At 45.0% G+C, this 20,709-nt stretch overlaps 1 protein-coding gene across 1 annotated transcript in view; it reads right to left on the bottom strand.

The window, feature by feature from the left end:
• TFAP2D (transcription factor AP-2 delta) overlaps positions 1 to 3,495 on the bottom strand; it is a 61,698-nt gene extending 58,203 nt beyond the window's left edge. The window contains exons 1-2 of the mRNA XM_047796622.1: positions 2,931 to 3,495; positions 1,428 to 1,925 (exon numbers count right to left, since the gene is read on the bottom strand). Of these exons, the coding sequence (XP_047652578.1) occupies positions 1,428 to 1,925; positions 2,931 to 2,969 (537 nt within the window). The 5' untranslated portion in view covers positions 2,970 to 3,495. The remainder of the gene's footprint in view (positions 1 to 1,427; positions 1,926 to 2,930) is intronic.
• Positions 3,496 to 20,709: the final 17,214 nt, after the last annotated feature.

The raw sequence follows: 20,709 nt of genomic DNA, 5'->3' as shown, positions 1-20,709 counted from the left end.
GCGTATAAAATTATTTCGTGAATATAAATGTAGAAAGTCAAGGTTTATGGAGCCAAATCTTTTTTCTTGTGTGCCGATCTCGTGGCTATGGCTCTTTGTTGGGACTGTAAGGGCTTTCACTTTAATTTAAAAATAATCCCTTGCTCAGAGGTAAATGAGGGGAAAAGATTTTCTGTGCGCAACAAGGGGTCTCTCATGTCTCCAACTTGTGCTCTTTGAGTGTCTCCTCTTTCGTTTGGGGGGACCTTGGAGAAGGTGGCCAGCTTTGTGTCTTTCAGCCTAAAGAAGCCACACATTGGTCTTCTGGGTTCTGCTTGGGACATTCGTGGACTTATTTGTTTGAAATGTGCCTGTGACAGTATGTCTGCATAATTATAAATTCTATTGTTGGCAAACAATATGCAAAAATACATTGAGAGAAAGTAGGAGCGATCATCTGATTGAGCAATGGTCTTCACCGTATCTGAGTTCTTTCCTCCTTCCCTTCCTCCCCTCTGTCCTTCCTTCCTTCCTTCTTTTTCCCCTTTCTTTCTTTCCCCCATCTATCCCTGCCTACATTTTCTCCTTTCTTCCTCCTTTCCCATTTCTTTTCTCTCCCTCTCTCTCTCTTCCTTTATTTTTTCATTTCTTTCTTTTTAAGGAGTTGCAGCTTATATAAAAGTTAATGACTTGGTGAGAAAAAAAAAAAAGTTGTGAATCATTCAGCTGGGTGACTAGATTGGGCGCTCCTTAGGCAACAGGAATTAGGCTCAGCCTCACGCTGGTCAAGTGCATTGTGAAGAGCCTTCCACTGGGGTACATTTTGGAGGCTTTCATTAGCAATTCTTTACTTTCCACAGCAATCTAGGACATTTAGTGAAACTTTTGCTAGAGCTCACGGTCCCTCAAATGTTCTGAGAACAAATCAGCCTCCCAATTCACAGTAAGCGCCCCATCAGCTGAATCTGGGACAAACGCCTGGAACATGCGGATAGACCCAGCAAAGCGCCGAGACCGAGGGTGCGATTGGTCATCAACTTATCGAGTCTTACTCTTAGTCCAGTTGGCTCGACCCCAGCCTCCTTGATCTCCCCCTCCCCAGCCCCTCTGGGACAGACAAGTGGATTCACAAAAGACCTCAGTGCAGACCGACTGAAAGTCGGGACCCCGCAGCTAGCCGGACCCCCGAGCGTCCAGGTGAAACGCCTGATCCAATGAGAGGGACAGAAAGGCACACGCCTCCTCTAATTGTTTTGATAACTTTCCATAAGTGGTTGTGTGTGTGTGTGTGTGAGTGTGTGTGTGTGTGTATGTGTAGGGAGAGAGAGAGACAGAGGGAGAGAGAGAGAGAGAGAGAGAGAGGGAAAGAACTGTCGGTGTATCAGCGGCGCGGGAGGGGGAGGGCGAAGGGGGGAGGGCGCAGACAAATTCGCTGCCTGCTTATTTACCTGCAAGTCGTCGGCTCCCGCGGCGGCCAGCCCCAGGCTGGGCCCTGGCAGGAGTCTTTGATCTGGGTGCATTCCATACTGAGAGCCATGGCTCATGAGGGACAGGTCGTGGCGGCGGTAGGCATCGAGGCAGCCCAGCTCCCGCCTCTGCTCGTCCAGGCAGGACGACTTGAGCGCCCGCGCATTGTGCAGGTTAATAAAGTCGGTGGGCTCCCCGTGGTGGATCTGCTGGTAGTACTGTTGCGAGTGGTGGAGCGAGTTCAGAGAGTAGGCGTCGGGAGTGACGGCCGGGTGGCTGTGCTGAAACTCGTAATGGAAAGACTGGTGGTGGAGCGGGGTGTACTGGTGGTTAGTGGAGAAGTAGGGGGACGCAAACTCGGTGCCGGTGGTGGAGTAAGTTAAAGGGGAGGAGGAGGAATAGGCGACAGTGGAATTGGCTACGGACTCCAGACAGCCAAGCTGCATCAAACGGTAGCTGTTTGATCCGTCGTGACGTATCTGGAAGGAAGAGGGGGAAAAGGGAGAGCAGAAAAACTTGAGGTTTGTCATTTTGCAACCGAGGCGCGGCTCTCCCGGAGCCAGGAGCTTTCTCTGGCTCTCCAAAGGGCGCGAGCGCGCACGGCTCGGGCCGAGCCGCAGCCGGGCTCTGCGCCTCTGCCCGGGAGCCTCTGCGAGCAGGCGGACTGGGGGTGGGCGGCCTCGTCCTCACAGTCGAGAGCGCGGAAAAAAATCCCCCACCCTATATAGGTGCGGGTGACACACACACACACACACATACACACGCGCGCGCACACACACACACACGCACACACAGAGCCCCTGCCCAACTTGCGCTGGGAGCTGGGCGCCGGGAGCCAGGTTTGCCACTGCCTCCCGGGCTGCGGGAAGCAGAACCAGAGAGTCCACGCGCGCAGCGCCTCCACACTCTAACCCGCACCCAACACCGAGGTGCCGCGGCTGTCCACGCTGGGCTGTTCCACCAGAGCTGCTCAAAATCATTATCCACATATTTTAAAAAATCCTGTCTGTGCAAATCATCCAGTTTGCTCATTTCTTAACCATTCGGGGCAAGGAATCCGACCCCCCCCCCCTTCTGCTTCACTTTCTTAGAATAAGCCCATTCCAAAAGGAGTGCGTGTTCCCCACCCCCTTGTCCACCTACCGCCTCCCCCCTCCATCAATCTCTTTACTTTGCCTTTCTGAGTATCTTTTTCCGTCTCTATATCTTTCTCCTCATCCCCTCCTCCCTTTCTTTATTATTAGGATTATGTTTTCCCCCTCATTATGGCAAATGTTTCTTAACGTGGCGGAGAGTTGCCCTTCCTGGCGACAGATGTCATAACGAACTTTCTCCCCTTTCCTTCCTTAACTTCCCCCGAAAGCCAGATTATAATTAAACGTAACGGTCCAATATAGATTAGAGGCAGGGAAAGCTGCCACCGCCGCCGCCACCGCCGCCACACACACGCGCGCTCAAAAAAAAAAAAAAAAAAGTAATAATACCTCAGCATCGTGGACTAGTCCCGGAAAGGTAGTTGACATGTTGGGTTTCTCCGAAAGCTTACGATGCAATTTCCCCCTCCAAAAAAAGAATCGGGAAAAAAATCCAAACTTCTTGTATTTTCCAATTTTTTTTAAGGGAAAAAATGTTCTATAGATAGAGATCTAAATTGTAATGGCTTTGCCCGGATCAGATAGCTCCTTGCTTCGTACCCACTTAAAAACCTGTAGGAACAAAATTTTCCCTCTGCACAAAAGCAGCTCCCTGGAACAGATTTTGTACTTGCTGAGTATTTCTTTGGCTGATGTCGTAGGTCCCTTGGTAATATAGAAGTTTTGAAAATTAAGCATCAGCACTGAGAACTGGGAGGACAATAGGCAGAAGAGATTTATCCCAGGAGACAAGGAATAAATATTGTATCTTCGCCTAATAAGGAACTGGAGGTTCTTTCAACATTTTTATCCATTTTTTCCAACCTTTATCATGCTTTTCTATACCAACTGAGGTGGGGACTCATCTCTGCAGAGAGCATTTGCACACATTTTATTGTGAAGATAAAGATCTAGCCCCAATGTGTGTATATTAGAGATAGAAATATATATTAATTAAAGCTTCCTTTTACACGAGTAAATGTTCATTCCTATTGGTTCCACTCCCTGGATGCTGAAAGCTGCTTTTTCCAACAAACACCCAAATCCATTTCACCCAGATTGGGGTGTCTGCCTTTGCCCAAGTGGGAACAATACTCCTCTTTCCATATTTACATGAATTTGGGTTCTTTTCCCGTTTTTGAAAGGCAACGCCGAGCAGTAGCTTATACTTTCAGCAGCTTTTAAAACAAATAACTGTGATGCACAGTCCCAAGTTTCCATCATAAAGAAATGGTGTAACTGGCAATATGTTTAAGAAAAATACCAGAGAATAAAGACTTGTGACAAGATTCTTCATTTAGGTAAAAACGTGGTCTTCCACTCCTCGACCCAACCCATTTTCCCCCTCTTTTGTGTTTTTCTTCTTCCTTTTGCAAACTGGGCTGAATGGGCATGGGGGTGTGGACCTTATAGCAGTGGCACCAGGTATTTGAATGCCGTTACCCCCAAATAACCTTCTAAATGTTTGAAAGTGATGTTTTACAAAGAGAGGGCAGGAAGTAGGCAGTGTGTACCTATCTCTGTCTCTTCAGTGGATTTCTCAACTTTCAAACAGTATTTGAGCTTTTCTTCGTTCAGACTCGGCTTCCCGCACCAAGGGGTCTGGCGCCTGGGGCGGGTAGCTGTGGCTACAGGCCCGCAATACTGAGGTTTGCAGCCAACTCCACCTATTTCTTAAGAACTGGCTGGCCCCACAGACTCATCTCAGAGATAGAAGGGGTAATTTAGTCTTAATTGCCATTTCATTTGGTTCGCTTTTAAGTATTTAAGCTGAGAAGGTGTCTTAATAATAAGCCGCAGGCAAACAGGCATGTGGCTTTTTTTTTTTTCTTTTTTTTTTTTAGGTCGGAGTTTGGGAGGGTTTATTAGGATCTGCTCATGCAGGCTAACTGGGGCTGTCACTCAGCGCTCTTTGCTTTATATAAATGGACAAAGGCACACGACAAAATTGAAATGCACTGTCTGAAATGGAGATCCACAATGCTCCAGTCCTGTACAAGGGTCACCTGCCAACACTTGCTCCCCTTTTCAAGGTGTGCAAGTGCCCCCCTCCCACTTCTTGAAATTCCATATTTTGGTTTAAATGAAGTCAGGAGACTGAGGACCCAATGGAGATGAAAAGGAAGAATGCCCAAGCTGATCTTTAAGTGGGAGGGATAAGACCAGGGCCATTGCCACTGAGGGGCTGACTCCCAAAATGCTTGCAGTGGAATCTTTTGTTTGTCAGGAACTGAGGGAGGCCTCTATATTCTATCCACAGATAAAATAGGCCTCAGTGGGGAGGGGGAGGGGGGCTGCTGCCATAACTTAGCCCAGGAATCTCCCCATCCCGCCAAGGTACAAACCTTCCCCCAGGAGAATGTGTAGAACCCAAAGGTTATCTGGGGAATGGCCAGACCCGCTTTTCCTGGTGGCTGTTGCTGGTTTCCCAATAAAGTTCCAGCTCAAAAGGGAAAGGACGGCCCCTTCTCAGCCGAGCCGCCAAACCCCTCCCCCCACCCCCCTGCTGTCGGATACGTCTTCACTGAAGGCGAAGGGACCTCTTTCCCAGGCTTAGGTCCAGGCTGCAGACGCAAAAGCTTCTCCCTCGGGGACAACCAGGAGGCTCAGGACGTCGTGGCTGCCTCCTCTGCCTGCTGTCCCAGCGCGTTTGGCACCTGTATTTGTCCCTGTTAGGGAGAAGATCCATACACAGCACCTCCCTCCCCCAAAGCCCCACACTTCTGATACTCCTGGTCGTGAGCTCTGGCCCCGAGCTGAGTCCATCCACAGAAAGACCTCTCAGTTGTCGCGGCCCTCTGAATCCTTTGGGACATCACCAAAGAACTGGCAGATGTACCCCCACCCGGTTTTCCCAAGTGATTTCTAGGTACCAAGACAAAAGATATCTAAGGATTCATTAACTGTGCTTCTTGTCCCCCGCCCACCCTTGGCCAGCCTTCCCCCGCCCCCCCCCTTGGTATTAGAGGAAACTAAGGATTACGCAGGATGAGGAAAAAAAACTGACAAACTTGTATTTAAAGGAGCAGGGAGGATAAAGTGCATCTCTTTTAACTTGGTCTACTTTGTCCTCACCTCCTTTGAAACACTCTCCTCCTACCCCAGTTCCCCAGCTTCCCACACCAGCATTTGAACTGTAGGGAAACTCCATTTGGCCAACTGCTCCCTCTCGCCTCATCCCAACTTAAAAAAAAAAAAAAAAAAAAAAAAAGCTGTTGGTCCCTGAAAGAGAAGTTGGGGAAATCATCCGCGCCATATGCACATACTGGTCAGCAGCTCCCTTCCATCTGCTCTGGGGTTGCTCGGCGCGCCCCTTTTCTAAAGAAACTCATCGAGGCAGGTGTGTGCTGTGCTTGGTGTCTGTGCGTGTGTGATGTGCGCGCGCGCGGGATTTGTTTCTGTCAGACGGGCCCCCCCACCGTCTTCCCTTCCCATCCAATTAATAGTCTTGAGCAATTAATACGTGCCATCCTGCTTGACCTAAAGGCTGGGCTTTTCAACAAAGCTAATTCCTCTTTCTATGCTTTGGCCCTTTCCGGGAGAGCGATTGGCCACACATTCTCCAGCGGGCGGCGTAATTGAATTAACTGGCCACGCCGAGTTGGAGACACAGTGACAATCGCCTGGGGCTCCCTCCCTCGGGAAACGGGTAGTGAGCATCCCAGCCTAAGCCTGAGGCTGGGCGGGCTCCCGCCCACTCAAGAGAGCTCAGAAAAGCACAGATCAACCCTGCCAACCCCAGCATCCTAGAAGCTGGAGAAGGTCTCCTCAGCGCTTCTGTTCTGCCTTCTGATTCCCTGCTCCACACTCCAGGAGGGACTGTTCCACCACAGTCACTTCAGGGATCTACAGAGAAATCTTTCTATCTATCCTGATTGCTTTGTTTAAGATCCAGAGCTGGAGAAGAGAGTTCCTGAACTATTGCCTACAGTTCAGCCCCTGGGGGTGGGAAGCTCAGGGCCCTTCCTGGGCTTCTAGGCTGGTACCACACCAGTCACCCAGGCTTTCCTCCAATCCCAAGCATATCCATTGAAAGGGTCTGCACCCACTGTGCATTTGAGGTTGGTGGACAATTAGCAACAAGTGAATGTCTATCCCTAGTAAACCTGTTTTTCTCCTCCTCCTCCTTACTCTTACTTGGGATTTCCTTTGCTCCTCCAAATGGATTTTGCTTTCCTGTTGCCCCAACAGACTTAAACCTACAAAACTGCTTGTGTAAGGCTAAGTGAGGTTGAGTGGTTAAGGGTTGTAATTATTGGGCGTTTTCAACCAAAAATATTTCCTTGAATATACACATGAATCAACCAAAGTATCTTCCTTCCTCTCTGTTATTCCTCATTTCTTTCCTTCCTTGCCTCCTTTTCACAGGAAGGTGGAGATGAGACTGAATCCATTAAACTTAGGCCTTAAGAGAGTATGTGTGTACATTGTCTAAAAATGAAATTTAGTGTGTTCTGCTCCAATGGGGCAAGCAGTCCCCTGACCCAGACATGAGTCTTGCACAACAGGAGACAATGTTTATGATCACAAAGACCCTAGCTTTGGAAGGTACTTGTATAGGGGGACAGTGGAACACTAAAGATCCAGTGTATTCTTTCCACAAAGCCAACCAGAGGTGTAGAGCTGTTTCTCAGTACCTCTCCTAACCCTTCCAAGCCTCCAAGCCCCTTTCCTTTCAGTCCTTATTTTTGAATGCACAGAAAGAGCAGAGAGGTTCCTTCAGAGAATTAAGATAAAGCCAATGATCACTGTGTTCTACCTTAGTGGTGTTCTGGTTCTACCTGCCCTCACTTCTTGTGAGTCCTCTGCCTTCTGAGAGCTTCCACCCCGACAGTCTTTAGCCAACCACACACAGAGCCCTCAGGGCCCTCCATCAAGGGGCTGAAGTTTTACAGTCATTCAAGATGCGAATGAGCTTGACACACTTTCTTATTCAGGGACCTAATCTGGTGTGATTCTAACACCTCCTGGTAGTAACTGTTGTGGGTGCAGGCAATCCTTCAGGTGATGGAAATGGAAACATATTGGATCCACTGCATAGTATCCTCATTCCTGGTTCATTCAGTGTCCCTGATTAGGTAAAAAATGGAGAGAGAAGAGTGCTGCAAATATTAGGAGAATTCTGGGCTGGAGCCAGGAGTCTAAAACTTGACCCAGTTACAGGACCAAGATATTTGGGGAAAAAGTCATGGCAGTCTGGGTAGCATGCGCAGGCACTCAGGGTCAGACCCCCTCCCATTCCCCCCCCCCCAAGTGAATCACTTGCCTTTCTTCTGTTAGCCTGAGTTGATGCTGTGTCTCTGGGAGTCTTTCTAAAGTCCCTTCTCTCGCCTTTCCACTTAGAATTTGATAACTCTTCTTCCTCCTCATGGTATTCTATAGATCCATTCCCATCCCCCCTGCAACAACAGAAAGGCCACATTTGGAAGAAATATTACCTCGATTGAAAGAAGAAACGACAGACCATTTTTAAAAAGAACTGTGGGATATTCAGGGGAAACTGACCAACTCGCCAGTCATTTCAGTTTAAGGGGTCGTTTGTCATCGATTTTTTTAAACTCTGTTTTCTTCTTTTCTTTCTTTCCTGTTTTTTTCTTTCTTTCTTTCTTTCTTTTTCTTTTTTTTTCCTTTTGTAAAATCTCCTCCTTCAGGACCCTACCACCCGCCCTCTGGGCCGGATGTTAAAAGCCTAACGCGGATCTGTATTCTGCCTTAGCCATGCAGCCGACAGGCAACACGGATTCCGTAATCGTACAGAGAAAATGCATTTGCAAGCAATTAAAAAGCCTTGCGAACGTATTAGTCGAAAATTAAACAGAAGAACTCTCTCGTCTGAAGTCTTCCCTTTGATAACAGTGAAACTTGGCGCGGAGGCCCTCACCCGGGAGGGCGGACTCGTCGCCCTTCTGCGGCAGCTGCCGAGTTGGACGCGGGCGAGGCGCCCACCCTCTCTGCTTAGTGCAGCCGCATCGGCCCTGCGGCGTCGGGGGGCGCTCACCCCCAGGCAGCCTGGCGAGCCCGGGAGGGCGCGGCGCCTGGAGGCCTCCAGACTGGCTGCAATCTTTGCGGCAGGAAGCTGAGGCCTCGCTCTCCCAAGGGAAACTTGCTTCTTTTAGCCAAGACATGCTCGAGCTCCAGAAAGGCCCGTGCGGCGTCCTCTCTCTCCCTGCGCGGTTTAACCTTGTAGCAAACATGGGGCTTTGCAAAGTCCTCCAGCCCGCATTCCTGTAAACGGAGCCTTCTTTACTAAGTACTTTTTACCAACGTTGACCCGTCTTATCCTGAGAACACTCCCTCTCCCCATTACTCTCTTTTAATAAAGCGAAGAATAACAAGAAAGTAATAGCAATTCCTACGTGCCAGGCTTCATGCCGAGCTCTTTCACGCATTGCATCATTGGACCCTTACAGCATCCCTAAGAGTTAAGTTTTCTGAGGGAGGTAGAGAGTGTGTTAGCATCCGTAGGAGGTAGGCATGGGTGCAAGTGAGGACCCTGGAGCCCTCTGCGGGTGCTCAAGCCTCTCCCTCTCTCAGCAGGTAGGCAAGCGGTGAAAGTGAGGCTGAAAGAGGTATGAGTGGTCACCAAGGTCACACCTGAATTGCAACTCAGTGAGTCTTGGCTTCAAATCCATATATATATATATTTTTCCTACTATATCTTCTGCCTTCTACTGTAGCTTCTAAACTTTTCCAAGTTTTAATTTCCTCCTTTTATCCCAGGTCTCCATTCCTTTCTAGATGCTTAATAGAATAGAATTCTTAATAGAATTCCATTATTATTCTAATAGAATAAACCTGATAGAATAACTAACTGGAGGCCTGGTCCAGGTTTCTCTCGCGGTAAGGGAAGGTCATCTTGACGCTTGTGACCCCAAATCCAGCCTCCACGATCTTACACCTCCCTTTCCTGGTGACAGACTGTGCCCTCCCTAGGCAGGTCGGGGCTCAGGCTCTGTCCCCAGGTGGCAATGGTTCCAGCTGGCAGGCACCGCAGGGATGCTCTGAGGCTGCAGAGCGCACCCAGAGACCCGCCACAGGGACGGCTAGTGGGACCTGCCAGGCTCTTCTTAGACCTGCTCCCCGGATCCCGGAGGCTGCTGTTTTGTGGATCCACTGCTGGCCTCTGGGACTGCTTCATAACCGAGATGCTAAAAATTGTGCGGAAACAGGAGCGCGGATCTAGAACCACAGAACCTGGGTTTCAATCCCCGAAGCTACTTGAGCAAGTTACTTAATTTTCTTACTTGCAAAATGGGAAAAAATAAATTTACTAACCCTTAGCTTGTCCTGCTGTTGTGAGGCTTAGGTGAAAAAAATTATCCATCTATTATCTATCTGTCTATCTCTTTGATCAGCCTAGACCGAGGGAAGCACTTAATAAATGTTGGGTATGGTTATTTGGAGGGAGGGGTTATTAAGAAGGCCTGGAAACAGAGGTTTATTTGTAGGGGCTCCTTGCTTCCACAGAGTCCATTTTTGTGGCCCTTAGACAGATGGCACCAAAGAAAATCTGCTGGGACGGACTTCAGAGGCCACAAGATCCTACCCTTGGCTGAAGTGTAGTGTATAAAGTCACAAAACTGCGCAAGTGACAAGACCAGGGCCAGAATTAGATCTCCAAATGCCTACTTCCACTTGGTCCAAAGCCTCTCATTCAGGATCCAGGGAGTGGACAACTCAGTCCCCAGCCCCTTCCTTTTCTTTTCTGGCTACTTAATATTTCCTGACTTAATATTTGGTCTTTAAATTTTGTGAATTTCACTTCTTCTCTCTCTTCTCTCTGGCTCTCTCTCCTCCCTTCTTCATCCTCCTTTTTCTTATCTCCCCACACTTTTGCCCCAGCGTCCCCATGTGCCTTCTTGGGCCTCTGCTGACTTAATGCCCTCCCTTCTAACCTCCAAAGATTTCTGTGTCACCTTTAGCTCAGCATCCTGAGCATCTTCTCAGTGACATGGCTGGGGGCAGGGAAGGGTGTATGCTTCTCCCTGTGCAATACTTCAAGTTCTGGTCACCCTAGTACGTATCTCACCCCCTACCTTCTCACCAGCCCCTGTGGGCCTGTCTGGTTGCTGACCCCAAGCCCCTGCCTCTGCTTCTTCTCCCTCCTAGTAGCCTTGGGGAGCTTAGAGGAAACCAAGGCCTCCTCCCCCCTCTTTTTTTTTTTTTTTTTAAACTAGAAAAGCTTTGTCTGCTTCTTCTGTCAATTACCCTAGCAGCCTCTCAGAGGTCCCGTTTATTTTTCCATTGACCTTTTCTTCCTATGTACTGGAACAATGCCTTATTATTTTATTTATCTTAATCTCTGGTGCAATCGCCCTTTTATTCTTCAACTTGGCTGTGCTAGTGTTTGCCTTTACACTTTCTTGACTTCATTATGTAATCTTGCCGAATCTCCACGCTCTGTGCATGCTGTTTAGACCTCACATCTGTCTTTTACTTACCCTTGAATAGTTTTGTTTTGAAACTCCTGGTCCATCCATATTTACCTTATTCCTTTGTTTCCTCCTATCTGTCTGCTGACTGGAATGCCCAGGGATATTGTCTAGAAATTTGTACCAGTTCTGCTGTATTGCACATCTTACCCAATAGGACATTCTGTTAAAAAAAATTTTTTTTTTCTACTTTGACCCCTACCATTTTGGTAGCTTGAGGTAATACCCCTTCTTACTCAGTCATTTCTGGTTATAGGCTTCATGTGGTCCTTAGACAATTGCTAAAATAAATTTCTCTCTTTTGATTTCCCTATGAGCAAGTAGAGAATGACGAAGAAGGCATAGATTCTGCCACTGATTAGCTCTGTGACTCCAGGCAAATTACTCAACCTTTCTCTCTCACACAGCCAGGTCATATTAAATGGGGGGTAGATATATATGAAACAACTTTGTAAGTGATAATGTGCTTTAAAATGACTAGGTATGATTTATGTCTGCAAATCATCCGCTGGGAGGCCAACCTGCCTCATTAGGTTTGTATCAACCCTAGTCGTCATAAGGAATATGGCTCATCCTTTCCAACATGAAATTCTGGTTTGTCTGTCTTTCTAGAAATATCTACACTTCTACTAATTTCCACATCAGAGGATTGTGTTCTAGAAGTCTAGAATCAGAAGGGGACCCTTTCTGCTCAGGCCTCTTCTCCACGCGGGCATTGTAAAAAGCCTTGAGGGAACCTATGGGCACCCTTCTAAATCCCCTTTGTCTCCTCAAGTTCTATGCAGAGGATTGGTGGTTCCAGTCCCAGAAACAGCTTGTCGCCCCTCCTATCTTTGGTGAGCCTCTCTCCATCAATTTCCTCTCTCCCTCTCTCAATCACGCACTCCTTTTCTTTCCCTCTGTTTTCAGTTAAGAGTCTTAACTGAAGGAAGAAATTACCATAGGAAAGAAGACAAGCCACTTTGAGCTTTTTCCCCTGAGGGGGAGTCTGCCAAGCTGGCCAGGAGTAGGTCATGTCATGGCATGTCCCTCTGAGGAAGTTCAGTGAAGTGAGGCACTATGGGTTAATATTGTGCCATCTTCGGATGTGAAAATGACACCTCTCAAGCCCTCCCTTTTGGAGGAATTAGAGATTAAACTTAGCGCTGAGATTTCTCTCTGGTACAAGATAGTGGAAACACGTATAGACTGTGATGTATTAAATATGTACCATATATTAGAAATATCTGTAATGAATGTCGACATTCTGATAAATAATACAGCGTAAGGTTCTTTGTATGATTGAACACTATCTACTTCTCATATATTTATGTGCCAGCAGTTAAAGAGAAGAGGTTTCTTTCCCTAGTTAAATACATTGAAACCCCATTAGTCTTTTAGGAGTGTGTTCCAATCTGAATGCTAAGATTTAGATGGTGACGAAACTAAGCACATGGAGATGCTTTGCCCTGGCACATTCTGTTTTGACTTAAAGAAGAAGCTCTTTCTTTAATTATCTGGACTCTGGTGGTGGAGGAGGCATAGTACCTGCAGAATGTTAGTGAGACATCATTTTAATGTACTTTTCGTTGGCATGGCAAGTGCATTTCAGATACAGTTGGGACCAAATTCAAAAGTGTTGGGAAGTAGAGATTGTATACCTTGACAACATGCTTGTTTACCATCATTGTACAGATTATGGTACCCCAAATAACCCAAGCATTGGAAAGGTCTGGGATCTCAAATCATTCACTCTAAAATTTTTTTCTCCCTTTATAAAATCAGCAAACCAAAGATAACTCCAAGACCCATGTTTTCTTTTTTTCCCCCCAGAGAACATAGAACCTAACTCATACTCCTACAGATAAATAAAACTACTGGCTTAGTAGAAAATAAGTGTAGAAAGTTCATCCTGTCTTTTCCCAACATGGTATATCTAATACGAAACAGAAGTTTGGGGAGGATAAGCAATGAGAACCTCCTGTATAGCACAAGGGACTCTATCTAGTCACTTGTGATGGAACATGATGGACGATAATGTGAGAAAAATAATGTGTGTATATATGTGTGTGTGTGTGTGTGTGTGTGTGTGTGTGACTGGGTCATTTTGCTGTACAGTAGAAAATTGACAGAACACTGTAAACCAACTATAATGGAAAAAATAAAAATCATAAAAAAAAGAAACATGCTATGTTATGATTCTTACTTGGTTGGGAAAACTGTCGGTTGGGTGACTTGGAGTGACAGAGGTAGTGTTTTATGACACCATAGTATCTATTTTAAAGAAGTGATTCATTGATTGGGCATTAAGAAATGCTAGACTAGGAAGAGGTTTCACTTGTTTTATTTAACTGCTCATGCACCTCCAAACCAATGCAGAAAATTGGGCCATCTTCACGCTTAATTATAGACCTCTTTACCAGGAAGTCAGCACACTACATTATAGGGGGAAAAAAGAGACACCAAAGAAAATCCAGAGCTCCTGTACTAGCAGTGACATTTGCCAAAATCTTTCGATTCTACTAGGAAATGTCTCCAGTCCATACACCTCCCTAGCAAACAGACACAATCAGTTTCAGATTGCCTGAAATAACTAGTCACATTTGGCTATTGAGTTATGGACTAAATTATGTCCCCCCCCTCTCCAATTTCATATATTGTAGCCTTAACCCTTGACATGACCATATTTGAAGATGGGCCTTTAAGGAGGTATATAAGGTTAAACGAGGTCATAAGAATGGAACCCCAATCCAATATGACTCATGTCCTTATATGAAAAAGGAGAGGAATTCCCATTGTGGCTCAGTGATAACAAACCTGACTAGTATCCATGAGGATGTGAGTTGGATCCACGGCCTTGCTTAGTGGGTTAAGGATCCAGTAACGCCATGAGCTGTGCTGTAGTTTGCAGAAGTGGCTCAGACCTGGCATTGCTGTGGCTGTGGTGTAGGCTGGCAGCTGTAGCTCTGATTCAACCCCTATCCTGGGAACTTCCATATGCTGCAGGTGCAGCCCTAAAAATATGAAGGAAGAAGAAGAAGAGGAAGAAGGAGAGGCACTAGAAATGTGTACATGCAAAGAAAAGGCCATATAAAGACACAATAAGAACTCAGCCATCTCTATGCCAAGGAGAGAGGCTCGTGGAGAAGCCAAACCTGCCAGTACCTTGATTTTGGACTTCCAGCCTCCAGAGGCACAAGAAAATAAGTCTCTGTTGTTTAAACCACTAGTCTCTGAGATTTCATTGTAGCAGCCTTGGCAGACTAACACAGGCACTTAGAGAAAAACAAAACAAAATGAAACACCCCCTAGTGTCCAAGAGTATTATCTGTTAGGCCACAGTGTTGTCACATTCAGGTCGTGGTGCTCTGTTGAACACAAGCCATCTCACAGGACATCAACATCAAACAGAGTCACTCTGTGACCATGATGGTTCAAGATGGAGAGAAGACCACACCGGAAGCGTGTCTGAAAGCAGAGCACAAGGACCCTACATACACCTCTCTTGGCTAATGGGGTAGCTGCTGCTTCTTCACCAGTACAGCTTTAGCTTTAGACATCTCTCTCTATAAAGAGTTATTCATATGTGGGAGCACTGGCTGGGGGTTTGGGATGGAAATGCTATAAAACTGAGTTGTGATGATCATTGTACAACTATAAATGCAATAAAATCCATTGAGTAATTAAAAAAAAAAACTCAGTCTGGAAACTGATATACTCAGTCAGGAAAGTTCCCCTCTTTCTGAGATCGCGTATTCCATTGTGAACTTCTGCTTCTGAGCCACGACCCAAATCCTGTATTAAGTTTTTTCTAACACCCTTTATTGGACGTTCTGTGATTCCTCATGTGTGCCCTCCCCTGCTACAATGAGTTCTAAGCCCAGTCTCTTCAGCTACAGATGCACTTTTGATAGTTTTGACTGAAGGCATTGGCAGTTTGAAATGAATCTAGTCCAAAGCGAGATGTGTTATAAATGTAAAATACACACATGATTTTCAAGCACTTCATGTGAAAAAAGGTAATGTAAAGTATCTCATAATTTTTGTGCTAATTATAATAATAGTGTTTTGGATATATTGATTTTTTTTTTTTGTGTGTGTGTGTCTTTTTGCTATTTCTTTGGGCCGCTCCCGCGGCATATGGAGGTTCCCAGGCTAGGGGTCTAATCGGAGCTGCAGCCACCGGCCTACGCCAGAGCCACAGCAAAGCGGGATCCGAGCCGCGTCTGCAACATACACAACAGCTCACGCAACGCTGGATCGTTAACCCACTGAGCAAGGGCAGGGACCGAACCCGCAACCTCGTAGTTCCTAGTCGGATTCGTTAACCACTGCGCCACGACGGGAACTCCCTATTGATAAATATTAAAGGTAAAATTACTTGTTTCTTTTTTCTTTTTAAAATGTGGCTATATATTTCAAATTACTTTTGTGGCTTGCATTTTAGTTCTTTTGAACAGGACTGCTTTATAATGTCCCCAGAAAGGTCTGCCATTGACAATTCTGACCATGGGAAACCTACTCTTTCTTTTTTCTTTAAAAGGAGTTTATTAGTCAGATGTTTCAACGTGGTTATAATTCCAAAATCTCTGTGGCTTAACACAACAAAAGTTCATCTGTCTCAAAAACACAATCCGTTGTGGATCTGATGCCTCATCAGGGTTCCTACCCTCCATTTCCATAGCCTCAGGGATCTAGTGAGATATTTCTCTCTTTGAGATGAAGGTTGGGGAGGCCTCTGCAGGATCTGGCACAAATAAATTATCCTTTGTTCCAGAAATACTTTAGCCAGATCTAGTCATGTGGCTCTGATGAACTATCAGGCAGGGAGAGTGTAATCTTCCCATATGCCCAGAAGGAAGGGAGAACTGAAAAGGAGGAACAAGAGCGATATCTGTGTAAGGGGAGGAATAGAAACGGAAATGCAAGTTCTAGGTCTTAGTCTAATAATCACTGTGACATAATTGATGCATGCCTAAGGTGTTTTATTTAGGAAACTTAGATGCAGAGGACATCAGCAATGAAGTTGAACATACAGTCAAAATAATTTTTAAATTTTCTAACTCACATTTCTATGATGACATTTTAATGTTTCAAGCCCCCCCCCCCACTTTTTTTTGCCTCACCCACACAGCATGCGAAATCTCCTGGGCCTGGGATCAAACCTGCACCACAGCAGGGACCGGAGCCAACCGCAGTGATAACATCGGATCCTTAACTCACTGTGCCTCAAGAGAACTCCTCAGGGTCCGTCAATAAACAAAAGATGGGGTTACTAACAGCTCACAAATCATGACATCTTTTCTCATACCTAGATGAATTTTAAAACAATGTTCAAGTTGTGTTTGAAAGCACTGTATAATTGAGCTAAATAGAAAAGGAAAAGCATTTCAAGATCATTGATATTTTAAGTTGGTGGATCAGGCTTTACAGGCTGTCCCTATCTATACATTTACTCCATTTCCATCTCTTTCTTTATATACATACATACATATATATATATATATATATACACACACACACACATGTATTCACACACACACACACACTCCACTCACATGTATTACTTTATTCAACAAGGTTTTGTAACATTGCAAACAAATGTGAATCCTGGAGATTTCATTAGTTAAAATCCTCCCATCTGCAGGAGGGATTCCTAAAATGCAGGCGAACTTGCCTGTCTCATCTTCAAAGGTCTCCTCCTAACATCAGAAAAGTTGTTTGTAGTAAGCCCAGGGGAGGGAGGAGGGTCTGACAAGCCTTCTCCTCCCCTTCTGTGGCTGAATTGAGCAGGCTTCTAGTATGACTAATTTTACCAATATAGATCAGTAGGTTAATTTCTGGAGGAGGCAAGCCTATGGCTGCGTGGGGCATAAGAAAGTGCGGGGGGCGGGGAGGTGGGGCGCGGAAGAGTCAGGGCTCAATCTCACTCTCCCGCCCCCTCTTTCTTTTCTCTCTCCTGGGTCTGCCCCTGCCCTCCTGCAATGCTAGCCCCCAGCGCACCGCCTAAGAGAAAGGAGCTGTCCGTTCAGTACCAGGGCCACGTGCAACCTGCCCACCAAAACACAAAGAACTGAAATATTAATTAAAAAAAGCCAATCTGCTCAATCCTCCGCCCGCAGGCAGGCTCTAACGGAAAACCGCATATGCTTTCCCTTTCTCCTCAATAAATCTTCATCTGGGCATTAAAATACCTAAAAGGATTAGTCATTAAATGCTTGTACATTTGGCTTAATTCGCCAGAAACTGTATGTCACAGGGTTACATCAGAACTGCAGTTTAATCTAATTTGCAGTATTTGCGTAAATGCTTTATTTCTTCTGCTGATTGTTACAGAGGATAATATTAATATCCCAAGTGTCCAGAGGGAGAAGTTTAACACACCAGCCCTGAAATGAGCTGGATGCTGACTGATGTATAAAAATATCAAAGCTTCTTTTAAGGTAAAACACAAAAAAGAATAAATGGGAGTGTGGCTTTTCCTCCTCAAGCTGCATTGATTATTATTATTTATTATTTGATCCTCAGGTAATAAGGAAAATGCGGTTTTTGAAAAGGAGTTTTGCACTTCTGTTGGGTATGCCGTCCTACATAATGCATTCAAAAGCTGTCTATATGGAAACAGTGAAACAACTCTTCAAGAGATTGAATTGCAGCACCATCCGTATTTTCTTCTGAGGAGTTTGTGTTGTAGCAACATCCAGCCCAGTTATGTGAGCCATCTCTTCCTCTGGCGCCCCCCCCCCCCCAAACACTTTTCTTTCCACCGAATTCCTGGAGCATGTATTGTCTGTATCACGCATCTACATCTGGCCCTAATAATTGACTTTTGGGGGCCCCTCCTTACTTGCGTACAAGGTCTTTATAATTTTCCTGGACAGTAAATTTCAAGGCAAAAAGGGATCAAAGAACTAACACTATTTAGAACAATAGTTTTATTTATTAAATACATATTTATTGATTACCTACTTGATATGGGCACTCTGATGATTTTTTTAAAATTATCATTATTATTTTTTACTGTTCCTAGGCCAGGGATTGAACCTTTGCAACGGTAGCAACCCAAGCCTCTATAGTGACAGACTAGGTTCCTGCACCACAAGGGGACTCCACTCTGCTGATTTTAACTCATGGTACATTGTCTAAAAATATTTTCAAGATTTTAATTTTCTCATTATAGTTGATTTAGTAAAATTCTTTTTTGATTACATATTTTGGATACATCCTAAATTAATGAAAGAAGTCCTTAATTGGGGTTAATCCTTGCTTGCTTTTGCCAGCATGGTCACAGAGTATAAGCTAATGTTTTTATTCAAATATAAATTTAAAAATTAAAGTTTGCATTAATTTTAGTGGAATTAGTTTTTAAGAATATAATGAGATATTTGAATATGAAGTTAACACATGATTGTGGCAAACTTTATCTATTGGTGATAAGTAGCCTCAGAATGATAGAGTCTGGAGTTCCTGTGGTGGCGCAGCAGAAACGAATCCGACTAGGAACTATTAGGTTGTGGGTTCGATCCCTTGCCTAACTCAGTGGGTTAAGGATCCGGCGTTGCTGTGAGCTGTGGTGTAGGACGGCAGCCACAGCTGAGATTAGACCCCTAGCCTGGGAACCTCCTTATGCCGTGGGTGTGGCCCACAAAAGACACACACACACAAAAATGATAAAGAGTCTATTTCAATTTAGGTTTTTCCTTTGTCCATGATGTGCTGGATGACATAAACAAGTATGTTTCCTCCACCAACTCGGAAGCTTAGCAGTAAATACTCTATTGAGGTATTGTGCGAATGGTGAAAAAAGATGATAAATGGACAATATGAGACCTTCCTGGGTAAAGAAGTTTTTAGAGGATTCAAAACAATAAGCATTTACAATTGAGCCAATGTGTGTTATTATTCTTGATAGATGGGTGAGCATCTGCCTGTTGTAGTAAAAAGGACACATATAGTGTTTTCTATTCTTGGGTTATTCACTGATTTTTACATCTATAGCAAATCTCTGATTTCTGGTCTCTGATTTCGTCTCACCTCTGACGTCAGGCCAGTGTATTAGGCATTTTTAAGACTTCCTCATGCTCTGATCTTCTATGAGTTTAACTGAAAATCTTCAATTTTTTCTTTGTTTGTTTTCTTTTTAGGGCCACGCCTGCGGCATATGGAAGTTCCCAGGATGGGGGCTGAATCCGAGCTGCAGCTGCCGGCCTACACCACAGCCACGGCAACGCCAGATCTGAGCTCATCCGTGACCTACACTGCAGCTCACAGCAATGCCAGCTCCTTAACCCACTAAGTGAGGCCAGGGATACTAGTCAGGTTCTTAACCTGCAGAGCCACAGCAGGATCTCCGGAACGTCTTCATCTCGTGAGGTTTACAATTCCACTGTGTTCCTATCTAGGTTAAAGATGGGCTCTTTGTTTTTGGCAGCGCCTGAGGCATGTGGTAGTTTCTGAGCCAGGGATCAGACCTGAGCCACCGCAGTGACAAAACCAAATTCTTAACCTCTAGGACACCAGGGAACGCTAAAAATATTTTCTTCGAGTCACTCTTTTTAGTTTGTTTTAATTAACAGATAATGAAATGGAGATTTTAGTTAACAAAGCTGAAATCACCAGAATTATTTCACTTTTTACTTAATCTTCTCTGACAATTTACTCTTTGTTATTTTGAACTCTTATCTCCTTTACCTTGTATTATTGCCAAATAATTAATTCTTTGTCAAAACATAAATGATTATTATTGATTTCTCAGTCACCAGTCATGACTTGATTTATTTATCATCAAAGTTTTGTTTTAATTTGAAGAGATTAGTTATATAAAATTAAACTAATTCTGATACTCAGTGGTAGTTTTTGACCCTATTTAGATGTAAGTTTAACATGTTCCTTCTCAATAATTTAATTAAATTCACATAAAAACAATTCCATAATTAGTGAGTATCTGTTATATTTATATACTACCTTATTAAATAGTGAGGTAAGAAGTATATAAAAATAATTTTCAGTGTTTAGGGAATTTACAGTCTAGTTGGGGAAACAGTATTCACATGAGAAAAGTTAATTAAGAATACAAAATCAATTATGATGAAAGGCAAAATGTGGTTACAAAACGTAACATCATGAAGTGGGGCAGAAAGTGATTTAGGTTAGTTTTCTGGGACTTGGTAAAGGGAGATTTTCTGAAACCACATGGTCACAGCCTAGGCATTTGACTTATGGCATTTTTATGGCATTAAAAATCAAGTTACACAGAGTTCCTGTTGTGGCTCAGTGGTTAACGAATCCTCTAGGAACCATGAGGTTTCGGGTTCGATCCCTGGCCTTGCTCAGTGAGTTAAGGATCTCGCGTTGCTGTGAGCTGTGGTGTAGGCCGGCAGCTACAGCTCCAATTAGACCCCTAGCCTGGGAACCTCCATATGCCAAGGGAGCAGCCCTAGAAAAGGCAAAAAGACACACACACACACACACACACACACACACACACACACACACACAAAATCAAGTTACACGAACCTGATCCATGAGGATGCAGTTTTGATCCCTGGCCTCGCTCAGAGGGTTAGGACCCAGCGTTGCCGTGATCTGTGGTATAGGTTGCAGATGTGCCTGGCACCTGGTGTTGCTGTGGTTGCGACATGGGACAGCAGCTGCAGCTCCGATTTGACCCCTAGCCTGGGAACTTCCATATGCCATATGCAGTCCTAAAGGAAAATCAA

The sequence above is a fragment of the Phacochoerus africanus genome, chromosome 9 (genome assembly GCF_016906955.1).
Source record: "Phacochoerus africanus isolate WHEZ1 chromosome 9, ROS_Pafr_v1, whole genome shotgun sequence".
Taxonomy (NCBI): Eukaryota; Metazoa; Chordata; class Mammalia; order Artiodactyla; family Suidae; genus Phacochoerus; species Phacochoerus africanus.
The sequence above is the reverse complement of the archived record's forward strand: the minus strand, read 5'-3'. Positions and strand labels throughout refer to the sequence as shown.